This window comes from Panthera leo, chromosome C2 (assembly GCF_018350215.1).
Source record: "Panthera leo isolate Ple1 chromosome C2, P.leo_Ple1_pat1.1, whole genome shotgun sequence".
Classification (NCBI taxonomy): Eukaryota; Metazoa; Chordata; class Mammalia; order Carnivora; family Felidae; genus Panthera; species Panthera leo.
This window is the reverse complement of record NC_056687.1, coordinates 132,529,792-132,544,502: the sequence shown is the minus strand read 5'-3', so window position 1 is coordinate 132,544,502 and position 14,711 is coordinate 132,529,792. Positions and strand designations below refer to the sequence as shown.

General features: G+C 38.5%; 2 protein-coding genes across 8 annotated transcripts in view; one reads left to right on the top strand and one right to left on the bottom strand.

The window, feature by feature from the left end:
* BTD (biotinidase) overlaps positions 1-3,055 on the bottom strand; it is a 29,855-nt gene extending 26,800 nt beyond the window's left edge. The window contains exons 1-2 of one of the 3 annotated variants that reach the window (XM_042955114.1): positions 2,899-3,055; positions 713-863 (exon numbers count right to left, since the gene is read on the bottom strand). In XM_042955114.1, the coding sequence (XP_042811048.1) occupies positions 713-723 (11 nt within the window). In that variant the 5' untranslated portion in view covers positions 724-863; positions 2,899-3,055. Of the gene's footprint in view, positions 1-712; positions 864-2,615; positions 2,657-2,898 lie in introns of those variants that run through there. The other 2 variants (XM_042955115.1, XM_042955116.1) reach the window with 2 other exon arrangements.
* A 55-nt stretch (positions 3,056-3,110) lies between these two features.
* Positions 3,111-14,711, top strand: part of HACL1 (2-hydroxyacyl-CoA lyase 1) — a 56,284-nt gene continuing 44,683 nt past the window's right edge. For 2 of the 5 annotated variants that reach the window (XR_006207109.1, XM_042955113.1), the window contains exons 1-6: positions 3,111-3,308; positions 3,484-3,588; positions 8,816-8,856; positions 9,482-9,562; positions 11,696-11,768; positions 14,173-14,250. Coding sequence is in view for 1 of the 5 variants with exons in the window: in XM_042955113.1 (XP_042811047.1) it covers positions 3,219-3,308; positions 3,484-3,588; positions 8,816-8,856; positions 9,482-9,562; positions 11,696-11,768; positions 14,173-14,250 (468 nt within the window). In the remaining 4 variants the exon portion in view is untranslated. Of the gene's footprint in view, positions 3,309-3,483; positions 3,589-4,811; positions 4,946-8,815; positions 8,857-9,481; positions 9,563-11,695; positions 11,769-14,172; positions 14,251-14,711 lie in introns of those variants that run through there. The other 3 variants (XR_006207111.1, XR_006207110.1, XR_006207112.1) reach the window with 3 other exon arrangements.

Here is a 14,711-nt window from a genome sequence, read left to right as displayed (position 1 = left end):
TTTCAGCCATTCTATAATATATCACAGATAACCCTAATTCATTTCTTCACTTGATAACCAAACACTTCACATCTTGATAACATAGGTTTGTGAGACAATTTCTTATAGGTTCAGCTGGTGTTTTGCTTTTTAAATAATCACAAGGATTTTTAGTGTCTTTGTTTACTGAAATTAAAACATACTATCATAATTTGGGGGCCTGAGGAGTTACTATTACTTTTAGAAACTGCCTTTAGAGAATATATTTTCTCTAGGCACTATATTTGCAACTCTTAATAAGTTACCTGGTTGCCTGGATATTCTCTTTACCCAGATGAACTTGGGCATAGACACTTTGATGACCACCTCTGCTCTTTGTTTGTTTTGTTTATTATTTTATTTCTTTAAGTAGCCTTCACACCCAGCACGAAGCCCAATGTGGGGCTTGAACTCATGACCATGAGATCAAGACCTGAGCTGAGATCAAGAATCAGACACTTAACCAACTGAGCCACCCAGTCATCCCAGCTCTGTGCTTTAGAGAGCATATTATCATTGTGTTAGCCTTTTCTAAAAAAAAAAAAAAAAAACCAACTCAGACTTATTCCTCCTTTGACCTCATTCCATGGATAAAGAAACAAAATCAAACAAAAAAATTCCAATAAAACATGCAACAAATAAAATTCCATGCCTACCACCAATCAAAGTAATAAAGAATGTGGTTAATGCTTACAAAGTTTGCATGGAAGGGCCTGGATAAATCACAGCAGAATCCTGTAACCACAATTGGATGGAAAGGAGTTGCTCTCAGTGCTTGCTAATCCTGGGGACAAGGATCACTTCTGCTGAATCATCTGACCAAGTACACAGTGGAACGTTGTACCCTGAACCAAAGATACAAAGGTGAAAGCAAGTTTAAATAGTCTCATTGACTTTTCCCCTTGCTAAAGGCCAGAATCCAGTCAGTTGAGAATTTATCCTTTTTGTAAAACCCATTAATCTAAATTCAGGGGACTTGTTCCAATTCATGGCACAGTTTTCACAACACTTTATGTGGAGTGATTTTGTCCATGATTCTTTTGACACAGAAGTAGACACAAGGTCCCATGAATGGACTAACGATCTACACGGTCTGTGCTGCCAATGTCCAACAAGTAGCCTTGAACCTGTAAATCCAAACGAATCAACAGTATTACTTTGGTAACAGGCAGTCACACATTTCATTGTTAACTAATGCCTCAACCATGAGTACAGAGCTAGGGGTTCCCAAGTCAGGCTGCAAATCAAAATTAGGTAGCAGCTTTAAAAAATATATAGGTGCCTAACTTGTCCTAACTCACTGATTCAGAAGATGTGGTGTAGGGCCTAAGCAACTGCATTTTTAAAAAGCTTTCCAAGTGATTCTGATACAATGGTAGTACAGACTGTCACATAAGTGTTGATATAAACAATACTACCTGATAGAGGAGGGTGGGGTCCATGCTTCTCAGAGACGGGAGACAAAGAACAGGACTATTCAAAGCCACACAAAGAACATTTTGCATCTTTCTGGAACATCAATTTCACTTGACTGGTAAGTTTAAAATGTCATTTTTATTTTGGGTGGCGATTACATAGGTATAGCCAATTGTCAAAACTTCTTTGTGACCTGTACATTTAATTGCATGTTTATTTTACCTCATAAAAAGATAATACTTATATTAAAATATGGATACATTTTGGAGTGGAAATGCAACACCTGCATTTATATTTTAGAGGAACTCTGAAACATCAAAGAAATCTCCCTCTTTGATCGGCTACCTTAGGCTAGGTCCCGTATCCAGGGAGGTAACTATTTCACTCTCTTGTCTTTAGAGTGGGAGGTTAGGGCTTGAGCCGCCAAAAAGAAGACCTTTTGGAAGGGCCCATGACTACAGTTGGAAAACCTCTGGATTTAGAAATCCTTTCACTTCCAGTGCTTTTCACTCATTCCTCTACCCATGATCCACTCCCTTCTCCTCTCTCTACCTTCCACATATTACTTGCCTTTTTGCTTTGAAACACTCCAAATCCTCAAAAATTTAAAGTTCCACTCTTTGTTATGGAGATTTTATTACTGAACCGGTGGTTTCAGGACCTGGAGGGAGACCACACCCTCAGAAATTGCACTACAAACATCTTTTTCGCTCAAAAATGCGTTTTAAAAGGTTATCAAGCTACAGGGACTGGTGGTAGACAGGGACTAAATCTAAAAATTATGAAAACCCACATTTCCTGATTTTGGAAAGACAAGAATGGAGAGTGGAGAGGAAGAGTGGGCTAGTCGCAAGGGTTAGAGAAAACAATGGTCAAATGTAACTAGGTTCAAGGGTTCCTTCTTGTCTCTTGTAGCCTAAGGGCTAAACAGTGAGTAGAGTACAAGCTGGGGATTCTGAAGAATGGGATGGGTTCAATGGCTCTGGGCAAAATTACTTTGTCTTTTGGTTGGAAATTCGGTGTCCCCATGTATATTGGGATAAAGAGTAAATCCGTTTATGGATTTAACTGACGTGTACTATTGACTATGTTTCAGGAACTACATAGTTGTGAAACTTCTTTAGTTACAAAAAAGCGTGTAAACCAAAAAGCGTGTAGTAAACGCCTAGTACACGGCATACCTGGAAGCACAACCCGACCGAAATTCAACTTTGCACTAGGCTAGGCTCCACCCAGCCCACCCGGGTCCCAGCAGCCTTTGCGAAACCTGCCTAGGCCCTTAGGGCGCCCCGGGGGGGGGGGGGGGGCGGAGGCGAGAGCGCCCGCCACGCCCCCTTCCGCTAGTGCTCCTAGCCCTCCTTCCGCTCCTACTCTGCGTGTGCTCCACTCGCCTTAGCGAACCCCCAAATGCCTCCGGAGGGTAGGCACAGAGGAGCTAGAGGCCTCAGAGGCTCCGCGTCTCACCTGCTTGGCATAGGTCTCAGCCTCCTGCTAGTCCCGCCTCCTTCTGGCACTCTGGCCCCGCGAATGGAGGAGCTGGGAAAAGGGCACGGCTCTGATTGGAGGAGTGTGTTTACATTCTCAACTCACGCTGCGAGCCGACGGATTTAAGCCCCGCCTTTTCCTTCCCGCTTTTCAAATTGGTTGGTTGCCTTCCTCCTTGTCAGTCAGAGGAGCGGTTTCCACAATTGGTGAGCGGCTGTCCCCCCGACTTTATTTTGCTGGGCGTCTACGTGTCAGCTTGATTTTTGACTGCGAGAGCATCTCGAAGTTTTAGGTGGAAGATGTCGGAGACTAACAGAGCCGCATGTAGCGACGGAGACGAGGAGCAGGTTTCTGGTGCTGAAGTCATCGCCCAGGCCCTGAAAACCCAAGTACGGTGGACTCTCCTACGGAAGCCGGCGGGGGGGCGGAGACGTTGTCTTGGAGACAAGGAGAGCGGTGCGGTGGGAGGTGGGGAGGTTTTCCTTGAGGCTTTCCTTTGAGCGCCCCGGGAGGGAACGGTGTGGCGCGGGCCCGGGCATTTACTCCCCTGTTCTTGGCCCCCAGGATGTGGAGTACATGTTTGGCATCGTAGGTATCCCAGTGACCGAAATCGCCGTTGCGGCCCAGAAGATGGGCATCAGATATGTCGGGATGAGGAATGAGCAAGCGGTGAGTATGGACAGTGGGGGCCGAAAGCGTTATTGGGAATGATTGATAATAGCAGCAGATATTCATCGCAGACACTCAGCCCTTACCACCGTTCTTCAAGCAGACCAAGCACATCAATCCTATGAAGCAAGAACTGTTTTTGTTAATCCTAGTTGACACAGAGAGGTTGAGTAATTTGCCCGAGGTGACAAGTTGCTAGTGTCAGAAGCCAGGATTTGAACCCAAGTATTCTGGGGTCTGGAGTCCATGCTCTTGACACTACACCGGGTTGTTCTCTGCCAAGTCTAGAGCGTTGGAACTGAAAGGGACACTTTTCCTGGTCTGAATTCAGTCCCTCTGTCCTCTCATAACTACCTGTTATGATATATATCTTTCTGTGTATTATATGTGTGGTCTGACTTCCCTATTAGGCTGTGAGATCCAGGAGAGTGGGGATATTATTTCTTCTTGACGCATCTGTATCCCCAGTGCCTAGCAGATGATAGGTGCTCAGGCCTTTCCTACGAGATGAATGGGTGAAGGCCAAGGCTCTCATGTTATATGGTAGATGGCCCTGCAAGGTAATAGGTTCACAAATGGGAAAGCCATGATTCGAACTCTGGTGTCCTAAATCCCAGTCCAGTCCTCCTTCCACTGCATCATGCAACCACTCTTCTTAGAGGCTTATTTGGAAGCAAAAGAAAGGAAGATAAGACATTTTGTCAACCCAGTCTCAGTGCTTACTATGTGCTGGTTTAAAAGATCAAGAAACTACTTCTGCAGCGTCATATCCTGTCAGTCCATCTAAAGCTAAGTATTCCTGCTTTGCACTCTCACTGTTTGTTGCTCTCTAATTCAGGCTCTTACCATCTGTTGCCCAGACAGCTGCCTTGACCTCCGTAAGTGGTACCCTTTCTCTGCCATCACATGTAGGCTCCTAGAGAGCAGGAGTTGTAGTTCATTTGTTATATCCCCAGAGTGCCTGGCTTGTTTGGGGCTTTTGCATGATGTAAATGCTTACCACATTGTTTATTAATTGAATGGCAGGCCTTAAGTGTAAGATTTGAGGAGTATGGGTTTTTTAAAATCTTAAATCAGGTCTTGAGTTTGTATCATTTCTATCTTCTTAGTGGGAACAATATTCTATTCTGTCGTCTATGTGAGAAAATAAGGCTATTGATCTATTAATAAGTCAGTAAGTAAAATGTAATAAAATAACTTACATTTTACTGTTTTTTATGAAGGTGGAACGTTTGGTTTCTTCTTCAAACACCAAATATTTATTGAGTACTTACCAGGTACTGGTGTATAAGTCGTCTTCTGACTATTGGAACGAGTCACATGACTGAGGGAAATATATATCAGGAACGTCTTACAGGTATCTGAAACCCATGTTTGATTTTGAAATCACTACGTTTTCCCTCCAGATTGGCTCTTCCCTCTGTATTCATGATTTGAGTCAGTGGCACTGTGATTCACCTAGTCAGTCAAGCAAGCCCAAATCTAGAGGGTTATATTTCAATATTTCCTTCAGGAACCAGGTTTAGTTGTGATCTTTAAGTTTGGGAAGGTGAGGTAATTATAATAGTATACTTATAAATGTATGTATAAGGGGCACCTGGGCAGCTCAATCAGCTAAGCATCCAACTCCTGATTTTGACTTAGGTCATGATCTCATGATTCATGAGATCGAGCCCCATGTCTCGCTCTGGGCTAACAGGGTAGAGTCTGCTTAGGATTCTCTCTCCCTCTCACTGCCCCTCTCTGGCTCACGTGCATTCTCTCTCTCTCTCTCTCTCTCTCTCTCTCTCTCAAAAATAAATAAATAAAACAAAAAATGTATATATAAGGAATGGTGCACATAGGGGCACCTGGGTGGCTCAGTCAGTTAAGTGTCTGACTTCAGCTCAGGTCATGATCTTGTGGTTCATGGGTTCGAGACCCTGTCGGGCTCTGTGCTGACAGCTCATAGCCTGGAGTCTGCTTCAGATTCTGTGTCTCCCTGTCTCTTTGCCCCTTCCCTGCTTGCACTCTATTTGTATCTGTCTCTTTCTCTCAAAAAAAAAAAAAAAAAAAAAAAAAAAAAAAAAAATATATATATATATATATATATATATATATATATATATATATAAAGGAATGGTGCACATAAAGGACGACTGGTTCTCTCTGAGTGGGACAGAGAAGATTACCCGTGAAGGCAAGGTTTGTTCATGCTGTTTCATCAAAATAGCTTAAAGGCACAATGAGCTGTGAGACTGAATAGGTAGACCAAGGGGAGGTTATAGAAAGTCTATGGCTGGAAAAGGAATGTGGACTTTTTTAGTAAGCATTGAATGAGACCTGAAAGGTTTTTCGAAATAGGTGGGAGACATAATTAGATTTGTACTCTAGAAATCATGGTAGTACAGAGTATGGATCAGCAGGGCAGCTTGAAGTTTTATTTCAGTCCCTGTAATCTCAGTGGAGGGCCTCCATAGGTCCCAGGTGCTTTATTGGACATATGGAATATGGAGATGAATGACATACTTTCCTTGTACTTGAGGAGCTTATAACCTGGCTGTGGAGACAGACATAAACAGACAATTTTATTATAATGTGATAAGTGCTATGATAGAGATATATTCAGGGTGCTATGGAAGTCCAGAAAAGGGTACTCAGCTCAGCCTAAAGCTTCAGAAAAGGTTTCCTGGAGATGATCCCTGAGCTGTCTTGAAGTATGAGTGGGCATTAACCAACTAGGAAGGAGAGGACAGGCTCTTCTGGAGACGATTCTTAGATGTGGGCTTGCTTAACTGACTAGGAGGATCCCAGCACCTCTGACTCAGATAGGGAATACAGATGGAAGAACCAGTTTGGAGGGAAAAGGTAATGAATGCAAATTTGATGACTGAGATGCCTGTAGGACATTCCCGGTACATAGTCCCCTCAGTCAACATGACTCTTCGCAGTACAGTACTCAGGAAGACTTAACTAGTGCCTGAATTCAGGGTAATGACAGGGTGATGAAAGGAGAGTGTGAGAACAGATTCAGAAGCCATTCAAGAGGCCGAAGAGGACTTGGCGTCCAATTACACATTTGTACTAAAGAGAAAGGTAGTTGGTTGTGGATGGTTGTGACCTGGTGGTCTTTCATCAGATCCTTAGCGTGATCAAGACATACGCTGACTGGCTTTCCAGGGAGGAGGCACACTGTTGGGAATGTGACAGTTACTGAGGACTAACTGTGCAGGCAATGTTCTGAATGTTTTACATATGTTAACTGATTTCATCCGCAGAGCAGTGCTGTCAGTCATGTTCATTTTATAGATAAGGAAGCCAGGGTACAGAGGAACTTGCCAAAATTACACAGCAGAAAGGAGAGGAGCAAGATTCGAATCAAAACAATTCAGTTCTAGAGTCTGCTCTCTTAAGTACTACACACAGCATTCTGCTTGTGAGTGGAGCTAATTTGGTAGAGAAATACATGTTTTATGATCATAAAAAGAGTTCCTTTCAGCTTTTGACATTTGCTACCAGAAGCATATAATTTTTGGTATATGTTGCTTTGTATTTTGCATTCTGTAGCAATATTTCTTACCCCGCTTTAATAAGTGGACAGTGTTTTTCAGTGTTCAGATTGCACCAGACATTATATTTTATGCACTTGCGTTTTTGGAGTTGTCTTATTACTGTCCTGTGTGAATTTGGTCTTGTGTGCAAAAGGGAAAGTGATAAGGGCCAGTGGAGAATAGTAACAAAGAAACGGCATGGAGCCGGTGTGCCCTTTCTTAGTTGGGCATATGGTAGTGGTAGCAGTTAAAGATTCTTAAAAATTTATTTTTAATTTTTTTTACACTTATATCCTAAACGTTTATTTAAGTTAAGTCTACTACACATAAAATTGAATGGAGTTTAGAAAAATATCATTTTCATTACTATTTCTAAAAAAAAAATGAGAAGAAATAATACTAGAAAAAGATGTCTCAGACTAAGAAAAAGGATTTATTTGAGAGAGTATTTAGCAGTTTTTCAGGTTATCTTGTATTTAATTTAGCACCTCCCCTTTTTCCTGTGCAGTTGAAGGGTAGTTTAAAAGTAAAACCTAACCAGGGTGCCTGGGTGGCTCAGTTTGTTAAGCATCCAACTTCAGCTCATGTCATGATCTCAGGGTTCAGGGGTCCAAGCTTCAGATATTCTATCTTCCTCTCTCTGTGCCCCTCCCCTCTCTCTGCCTCTGTCCCCCTCAAAAATAAATAAACATAAAAAAATAAAATAAAAAAGAAAAGTAAAAACTAACCATATGGAGGCCATAAAGGGAATCTCAACAAATCTTCAAAGATTGAAAACATACAGTATATGTAACCTGACAGCGTAGAAATAAATTCAGTAACAGAAAGATAACTAGAAAATCCCCAAACTTGAAAGTGAGATAACATATTTGATACTTGCTAAACGTTTTTAAGGATTGGTAAAATCTAAAAAACTTTAGGGCAGAGTGGTCAAAAATGAAAGAGAGAAAATACAAATTACTAATAGCAGGAATGAAAAAGGACACATCACTATGAACCCTAACTAACCAATGGGTTGAGGAAGAAATCACAGCAGAAAATAAGAAATATTTTGAATTGAATGATATAGAAAAGATGAGATTTCAAACTTGTAAGGTAGAGCTAAAGCAGTTCTTAGAAGAAATAGCTTTAAGTAAATCTATTACCAAAGAAGATTTTTAAAAATCCATGCTTTAAGCTTATATTTTAAGAAGCTAGAGAAAGAAAACCGAACTAAATCTAAAATGAAAGGAGTAAAATAATAAATACAAGAGCAGAAATCAGTGAAATAGAAAACAACAGTAGAATCTAACAGTAGAATCAACAAAGCCAAAAATTGGTTCTTTTAAAAGATTAATAAATTTGATAAATCCCTAGCAAGACTGGTGAAGAATAAAAGAGAGAAAACATAAAATGCCAATGTTAGGAATGAGGGAGAACATTTCTGTTGATCTTGCAGATATTATTAATAATAATCTAAGAGGATATTATTAATAAACTAGATGATATAGACAAATTCCTTGAAACACTAAGAGCTAGATTACATACCTAAGCCATTACTTGAAATTTACAGGTAGAACATTACTTGTTAAAACTGAAAGCATTCCACTTCCTCCTTTACCACTCTGTTCTAGTTTTTTATTTAATAGTAAATATTTATACATGTACTTACTGTAATGATCCCAGTATGCTTAAGTCCCAGTATTTTTTCTTTGTAGGCTTGTTATGCTGCCTCTGCGATTGGATATCTGACAGGCAGGTAAACTCAAGTCTATGTTTTATTTCTGTTTCTTTTAAAGGCTGTCTTAAACAGAGTTTCTTAAGAAATTACTTTGTGAATATAAAATGGCAAACTGAATTATATATGGAGATACTTTTTCCTTGAGTGTTCTGAAGTTAGAAAGTCACATCTAGGGTAAAGCATTCAAATTAAATTTTTAAAAAACTTGAGGCAGATCATTCCATTTCAGAATTACTTTCTGTCAGATATCAATTGACATATTTATCTATTAAAATTTTTTAAAGATATTTTTCCACATAAAAATGTACTCCACGTCAAAAATTTGCTTTTGTATGCAGTTAAGTCAATGGGGCCCAAATATAACCTCTTTAAAATATGAAGAGGTTCAAAATATGAAGAAGTTAGTGAAATATAGTGTGAAGATGATGGGTCTCTTCTTTGTTGCAGGAAGACTGATAGAATCTTTCTTTTGTTTCTTTTGTAATTCACAAAATATTCTAATAATTGCTTTACCAATTGTAGTAAAGACCTGTATGTCCTTCCTTTGAAGTCCAAGAAAGTTGCCATGTTTCCCCCTAAAGTGATATAATCACCTGTTCCACTTGACCTGCTTTTAATAAAATAAATTCTGTTTTGCTTCTAGGCCTGGCGTATGCCTTGTTGTTTCTGGTCCAGGTCTCATCCATGCTTTGGGTGGTATGGCAAATGCAAACATGAACTGTTGGTAATTAAATTGCTATTACTGAAAACATTTTCTTAAATGTCAGTGTGTGATTTTACCTACTGGAACAACCAGTGATCTAGTGCGAGAAGACCTGGAATCAGGTGCTTGAGGGAATGGCTTGGTAAAAAATTAAATTAAGAATAGTATTGGGAAGAAAAACAAAAAAATATCAGTAATCTTACTTAGAGGTAAACACATTTTTGAGTTTTTGGAAAACTTATGTGTAGAAGCGTATGGGAATACACGTATGCTTAATTCATGAAGTCTCCCTTGTGTATAAACCTTCTTTCAAGTAACATCTTCCTTCATTAAGATATAAGCATTTCTAGGGGTGCCTGTCTGGTTTATTTTGTAAAGCATGGGACTCTTAATCTCAGGGTCGTAAGTTCAAACCCTACATTGGGCATGGAGCCTACTAAAAATAAAAAAGATATAAGTGTTTCTTTAAAAAAATTTTTTTAATGTTTTTATTTATTTTTGAGACAGAGACAGAGCATGAGCAGGGGAGGGGCAGAGGAGAGGGAGACACAGAATCTGAAGCAGGCTCCAGGCTCTGAGCTGTCAGCACAGAGCCCGACATGGGGCTTGAACTCACGGACTGTGAGATCGTGACCCGAGCTGAAGTCAGACGCTTAACCGACTGAGCCACCCAGGTGTCCCAAGATATGTGTTTCTAAACGTATGTGTAGAAGCATATGGTGATAGCTCTGTGTTTAACTCATAGACACTAGACAGTGTATAACATGTCATTCATATTCATCTTTCATTAAGATAGAAGTGTTTATAAACTTACGTGTAGAAGCTTGTGGGAACAGGCTTATGCTTAACTCATTAAAACTATACTGTGTATAAACCTTTAAAAAAACCAACACATTTTGGAGTGTGTGTGTATATGTATGTGTATGTGTCTCTCTATATATGTGAATGTGTGTGCAGTTCTCTTTAAGTGCAGAATTATTTTTAAAACACCTCAGCTCAGAATGTAAGAATGTATCCCGTTCTTTATCTTGTTTTGCATAACTAGCAAGACAATTGAAATTCTTAGATTTTTTGAGTTTGCTATATAAGCTCTTTAGTACTTACTCTTTGACCTTGCACTTAACCCCATCTTTGGGGTTAACCAGTAAGGTCATGTTAAAAGGAGTTATGTGCTAGCCAATTCATAAAACATTTAATCTTCCTTCATACAAAGAAGTATCATCCTAGTATGAAGGAAGAGTAAATATTTAGATATTATTTACACCAATGTCCTAGTAGGAAGGACATTGTCCGCTTTCTTGCCAGATGCCTTCTTTCCTTTCTTCTTATAGTAGTTTAAAAGTAAAAACTAACCATGTGGAGGCCATAAAGGGAATCCCAACAGAACTCCAAAGATTGAAAATATACAGTATTTGTAACTTGCAGTTCTTAGAGGAAATGGTTTTAAATGAATCTGTTACTAAAGAAGATCAAAGATCCATGCTTTAGCCAATAAGATCATGTTAGAGGGGGGTTATGTTCTAGTCAATTCATAAAATATTTAATCTTCTTTAATACTAGGAATATGAAAGAAGATTAAGTATTTTAGTGTTATTTAGACTAATGTCCTAGTAGGAGGGCATTGTTCACTTTCTTGACATATGCCTTCTTTCTCCCTTCCTAGTCTTTCTCTTTCTTTACCTTCTTTAGGGCCTGACTTTGTTTTTTGTAACTTTTAAGTTTGCCATAACTTTTCTTCTCCTTGAAGGATAAGATTGGATTATTGGTGTGGAGTTTCTTTCACTCCATCATTTCCAAATAGACTTACTTAGGAAGGTGTGAAAAACAATTGTTTCCTCCTCTTAATCCCAAGACTAATAATGGGAAGGGCATAAAAAGTTATTTTACGTTATCACACGTAGAGATTTAGCATCATATCCAGAAGGACTTGGGAAGAGGGAGGCATGGAGGAAAAGCATTTACTATAAATTTCAGATTTTTCTGAAATTAAGGAATTAAAGAAGGGTTCTCTCATATCCGGTTGCCTACTAAATATTTAGTTTGTTGAAATTTTCTCTGTCAACATACATTGCTGTTTACTTATTGGGCACTTTCCTCAGTATTTTACATGTCTATCTTATTTGTAATTCTCTTTTAAAACAACGAATTTTTCAGGCCCTTGATTGTGATTGGCGGTTCTTCTGAAAGAAGTCAGGAGACTATGGGAGCCTTCCAGGAGTTTCCTCAGGTATCCAACTCTAAAATTGTTATTACAGAGTTTAGTAGCATAAATCAATGCTATTAAGATTTAATGAGAAGAAAAAAAAAGATTTAACGAGAAAAAATAAAAACCTATCTGTAAAATAAACAATGACAATAAAATGGACATATTTGAGATAATTTAAAGGTGATTTTTCCTTAACTGCAAGATAATCTCAGTGTGGATATTAAAGAAGCTCAGGCTCTGCCTGCTTAGGAGCAGTCTTCCAAGAAATACATCTTTTTTTTTTTTTTCCCCTTAATGTTTATTTTTATTTATTTATTTATTTTTTTAACGTTTATTTATTTTTGAGACAGAGACAGAACATGAACAGGGGAGGGGCAGAGAGAGAGGGAGACACAGAATCCGAAACAGGCTCCAAGCTGTCAGCACAGAGCCCGACGCGGGGCTTGAACCCACAAACTGTGAGATCATGACCTGAGCTGAAGTCGGACGCTCAACCGACCGAGCCACCCAGGCGCCCCCCTTAATGTTTATTTTTGAGACAGGGAGCGGGGCCAGAGAGAGAGGGAGACACAGAATCCAAAGCAGTCTCCAAGCTCTGAGCTGTCTGCACAGACACTTAACCGACTGAGCCACCCAAGCACCCTAAGAAATACATCTTTTTAACAAGCTTTTGCACTCTGAAAATAAGTCTTAAAGATGCAGGAATAAAAATGGTGTAGGACAATGCCTCTCAAACTTTAAGGAAGTAAAAAATTGAGAGGAAAAATCCTACTTAAAATGACTGTCAGTAAAAAATAAAATGACTGTCAGTAGACTCTGGACAAGTTCATTTTTATCTTAGAAAGCTGAGGAAAGAAAATATTTAAAAATTTCTAAAAACTTAAAAGAATTTGTCAACAAGATGGTATAGTGGGATTTTTTTTTTTTTTTTTTGCCTTTCTACATATTTAATACAGGTGCAACAGAGGTATTCATAAATAGATGCATAAAACAAAATGCTACAGGTTTAAGAATCATTGTAGAAACAAATAGATGAGAGTGAATGATTAACTCTTAAGCATATATTTACCCATTCATAGTACAAAGTTATGAGCAAAGTTAAAACCATTAGGCAGAGTCTACTGGTTAATCATAAGTCATTGTGAGAACCTCAGAATATAAACATAGAATTTTATATATGGTTTAAATCATTGTAAAATTTTAGATCTTGGCATAGTTTGATGCAAAAGTTATATTTCTGTCCTCTTGAAAGGGAATTGAAGTTTTACTTCGTTAATGGCAAAGAATAACAATGGCTATTTAAAAGATGCTGATGGGGCGCCTGGGTGGCTCCGTTGGTTAGGCGTCTGACTTCGGCTCAGGTCATGATCTCACATTCCATGCGTTCGAACCCGCGTCAGGCTCTGTGCTGCCAGCTCAGAGCCTGGAGCCTGTTTCAGATTCTGTGTCTCCCTCTCTCTCTGCCCCTCCCCTGCTCATGCTCTGTCTCTCTCTGTCTCAAAAATAAAAAAAAAAAACATTTTAAAAAATTAAAATAAAAGATGCTGATATATTTGAGAGATAAGTAGAGCAGATAAGTTATTTAAAAGGAAATTTCAGATTGCTATAGAAACTTTATAGATGAAAAGAAAGCAGAGATAATGTCCATTGCAGATATTTTTTTCCTGAAAAGGAAGATGAAATAAGTTTATTAGATGAAATGAGAAATTTGAAGAGAAAGATCACTACATTTGATTTAAAATCTAAATACTGTTTTTGTGGAAATACTGCCATGACCAGGAAGAGACTGAAAATCTTAATTCCTTTGTGCTTGTGGGACTAAGACTACCAACTGTTCCATAGATTTCCTACCAAAAAGTATCAAGAGACACCATTTCTATATAAATGCCTCAGGGAACCTTAAACAGTGAAAAATTAACAATACTGAACTGACACGTCCCAAACAGCATAGCAGTAAAATATGTAACAGGAAAATTGGCAGAAACGTAAGGATAGATTATCATTGTAACAACATGAAACAGATGAAGTTTTGTATTCCTGGCTATGTAATTTTTGGGTCCAAGATATGCTCATTTTAATTTTTAGTGGACATGATCAACTTCCCTTCTATTTAGACTTTCACCAGCAGCTTAGGAGAGTGCCTGTTTTCCTGTGTGGAGGTAGACGCTGAATATTATCAAACTCTTCTTTTTTGCTAGTCTGAGAAATGAAAATGGTGTCTTGTTTTTTATTTACTGTCTGAATCATACTGAGACTTAAATTTGATCGTGCTTTGCGTAGGCTTTACAGAAACAGCCCAAGTAATGTATTTTCTCCATCTTTTCTCTAAACATAATAGGAAGTAATGAGTTAACGTTTTGTCTTCCTTCAGAAGAGTAATATGATCTATAAGCTGAATTTTAAGGGATTTTCTTTCTGTATATAGGTTGAAGCTTGTAGATTATATAGCAAGTTCTCTGCCCGGCCAAGCAGCATAGAGACTATTCCCTCTATTATCGAGAAGGTAAAGTATTTAATTACAGGTCCTCCAAGTCAACTGGTTTTTGTCAGTTGCTCATACCTGTGTTATTTTTATTCTCAATAGAATGAGCAACAATTTAGTATATATTCAGGCAGTCAAAAATGATAAAGAGCTATGTATATTTTAATTTTGCTGTCATTTAATTATAGACACAGAGATAAAATAATTTTTGAAAAAAGTTTCTCCTTAAGTTTTTTACATTATTATTTTTTAATTACAGAAAAGTAAAAAGAAAGATAAAAGGAGACCCTGAGTTCCCTTTCTGTCATGCTTTTCCAAAAGATTATGTTTGAAAATTATACTAATGTATATAAAACTATGTCTTAGTTGATTAAACAGCGTATGATAAACTAATTTTAGTTGGCCAACATTGGTATGTGGAGTTATGCTTGAGCTGTTTCAAAACCATGTGATACATATTACAACATCACAGTTGGCCAAGT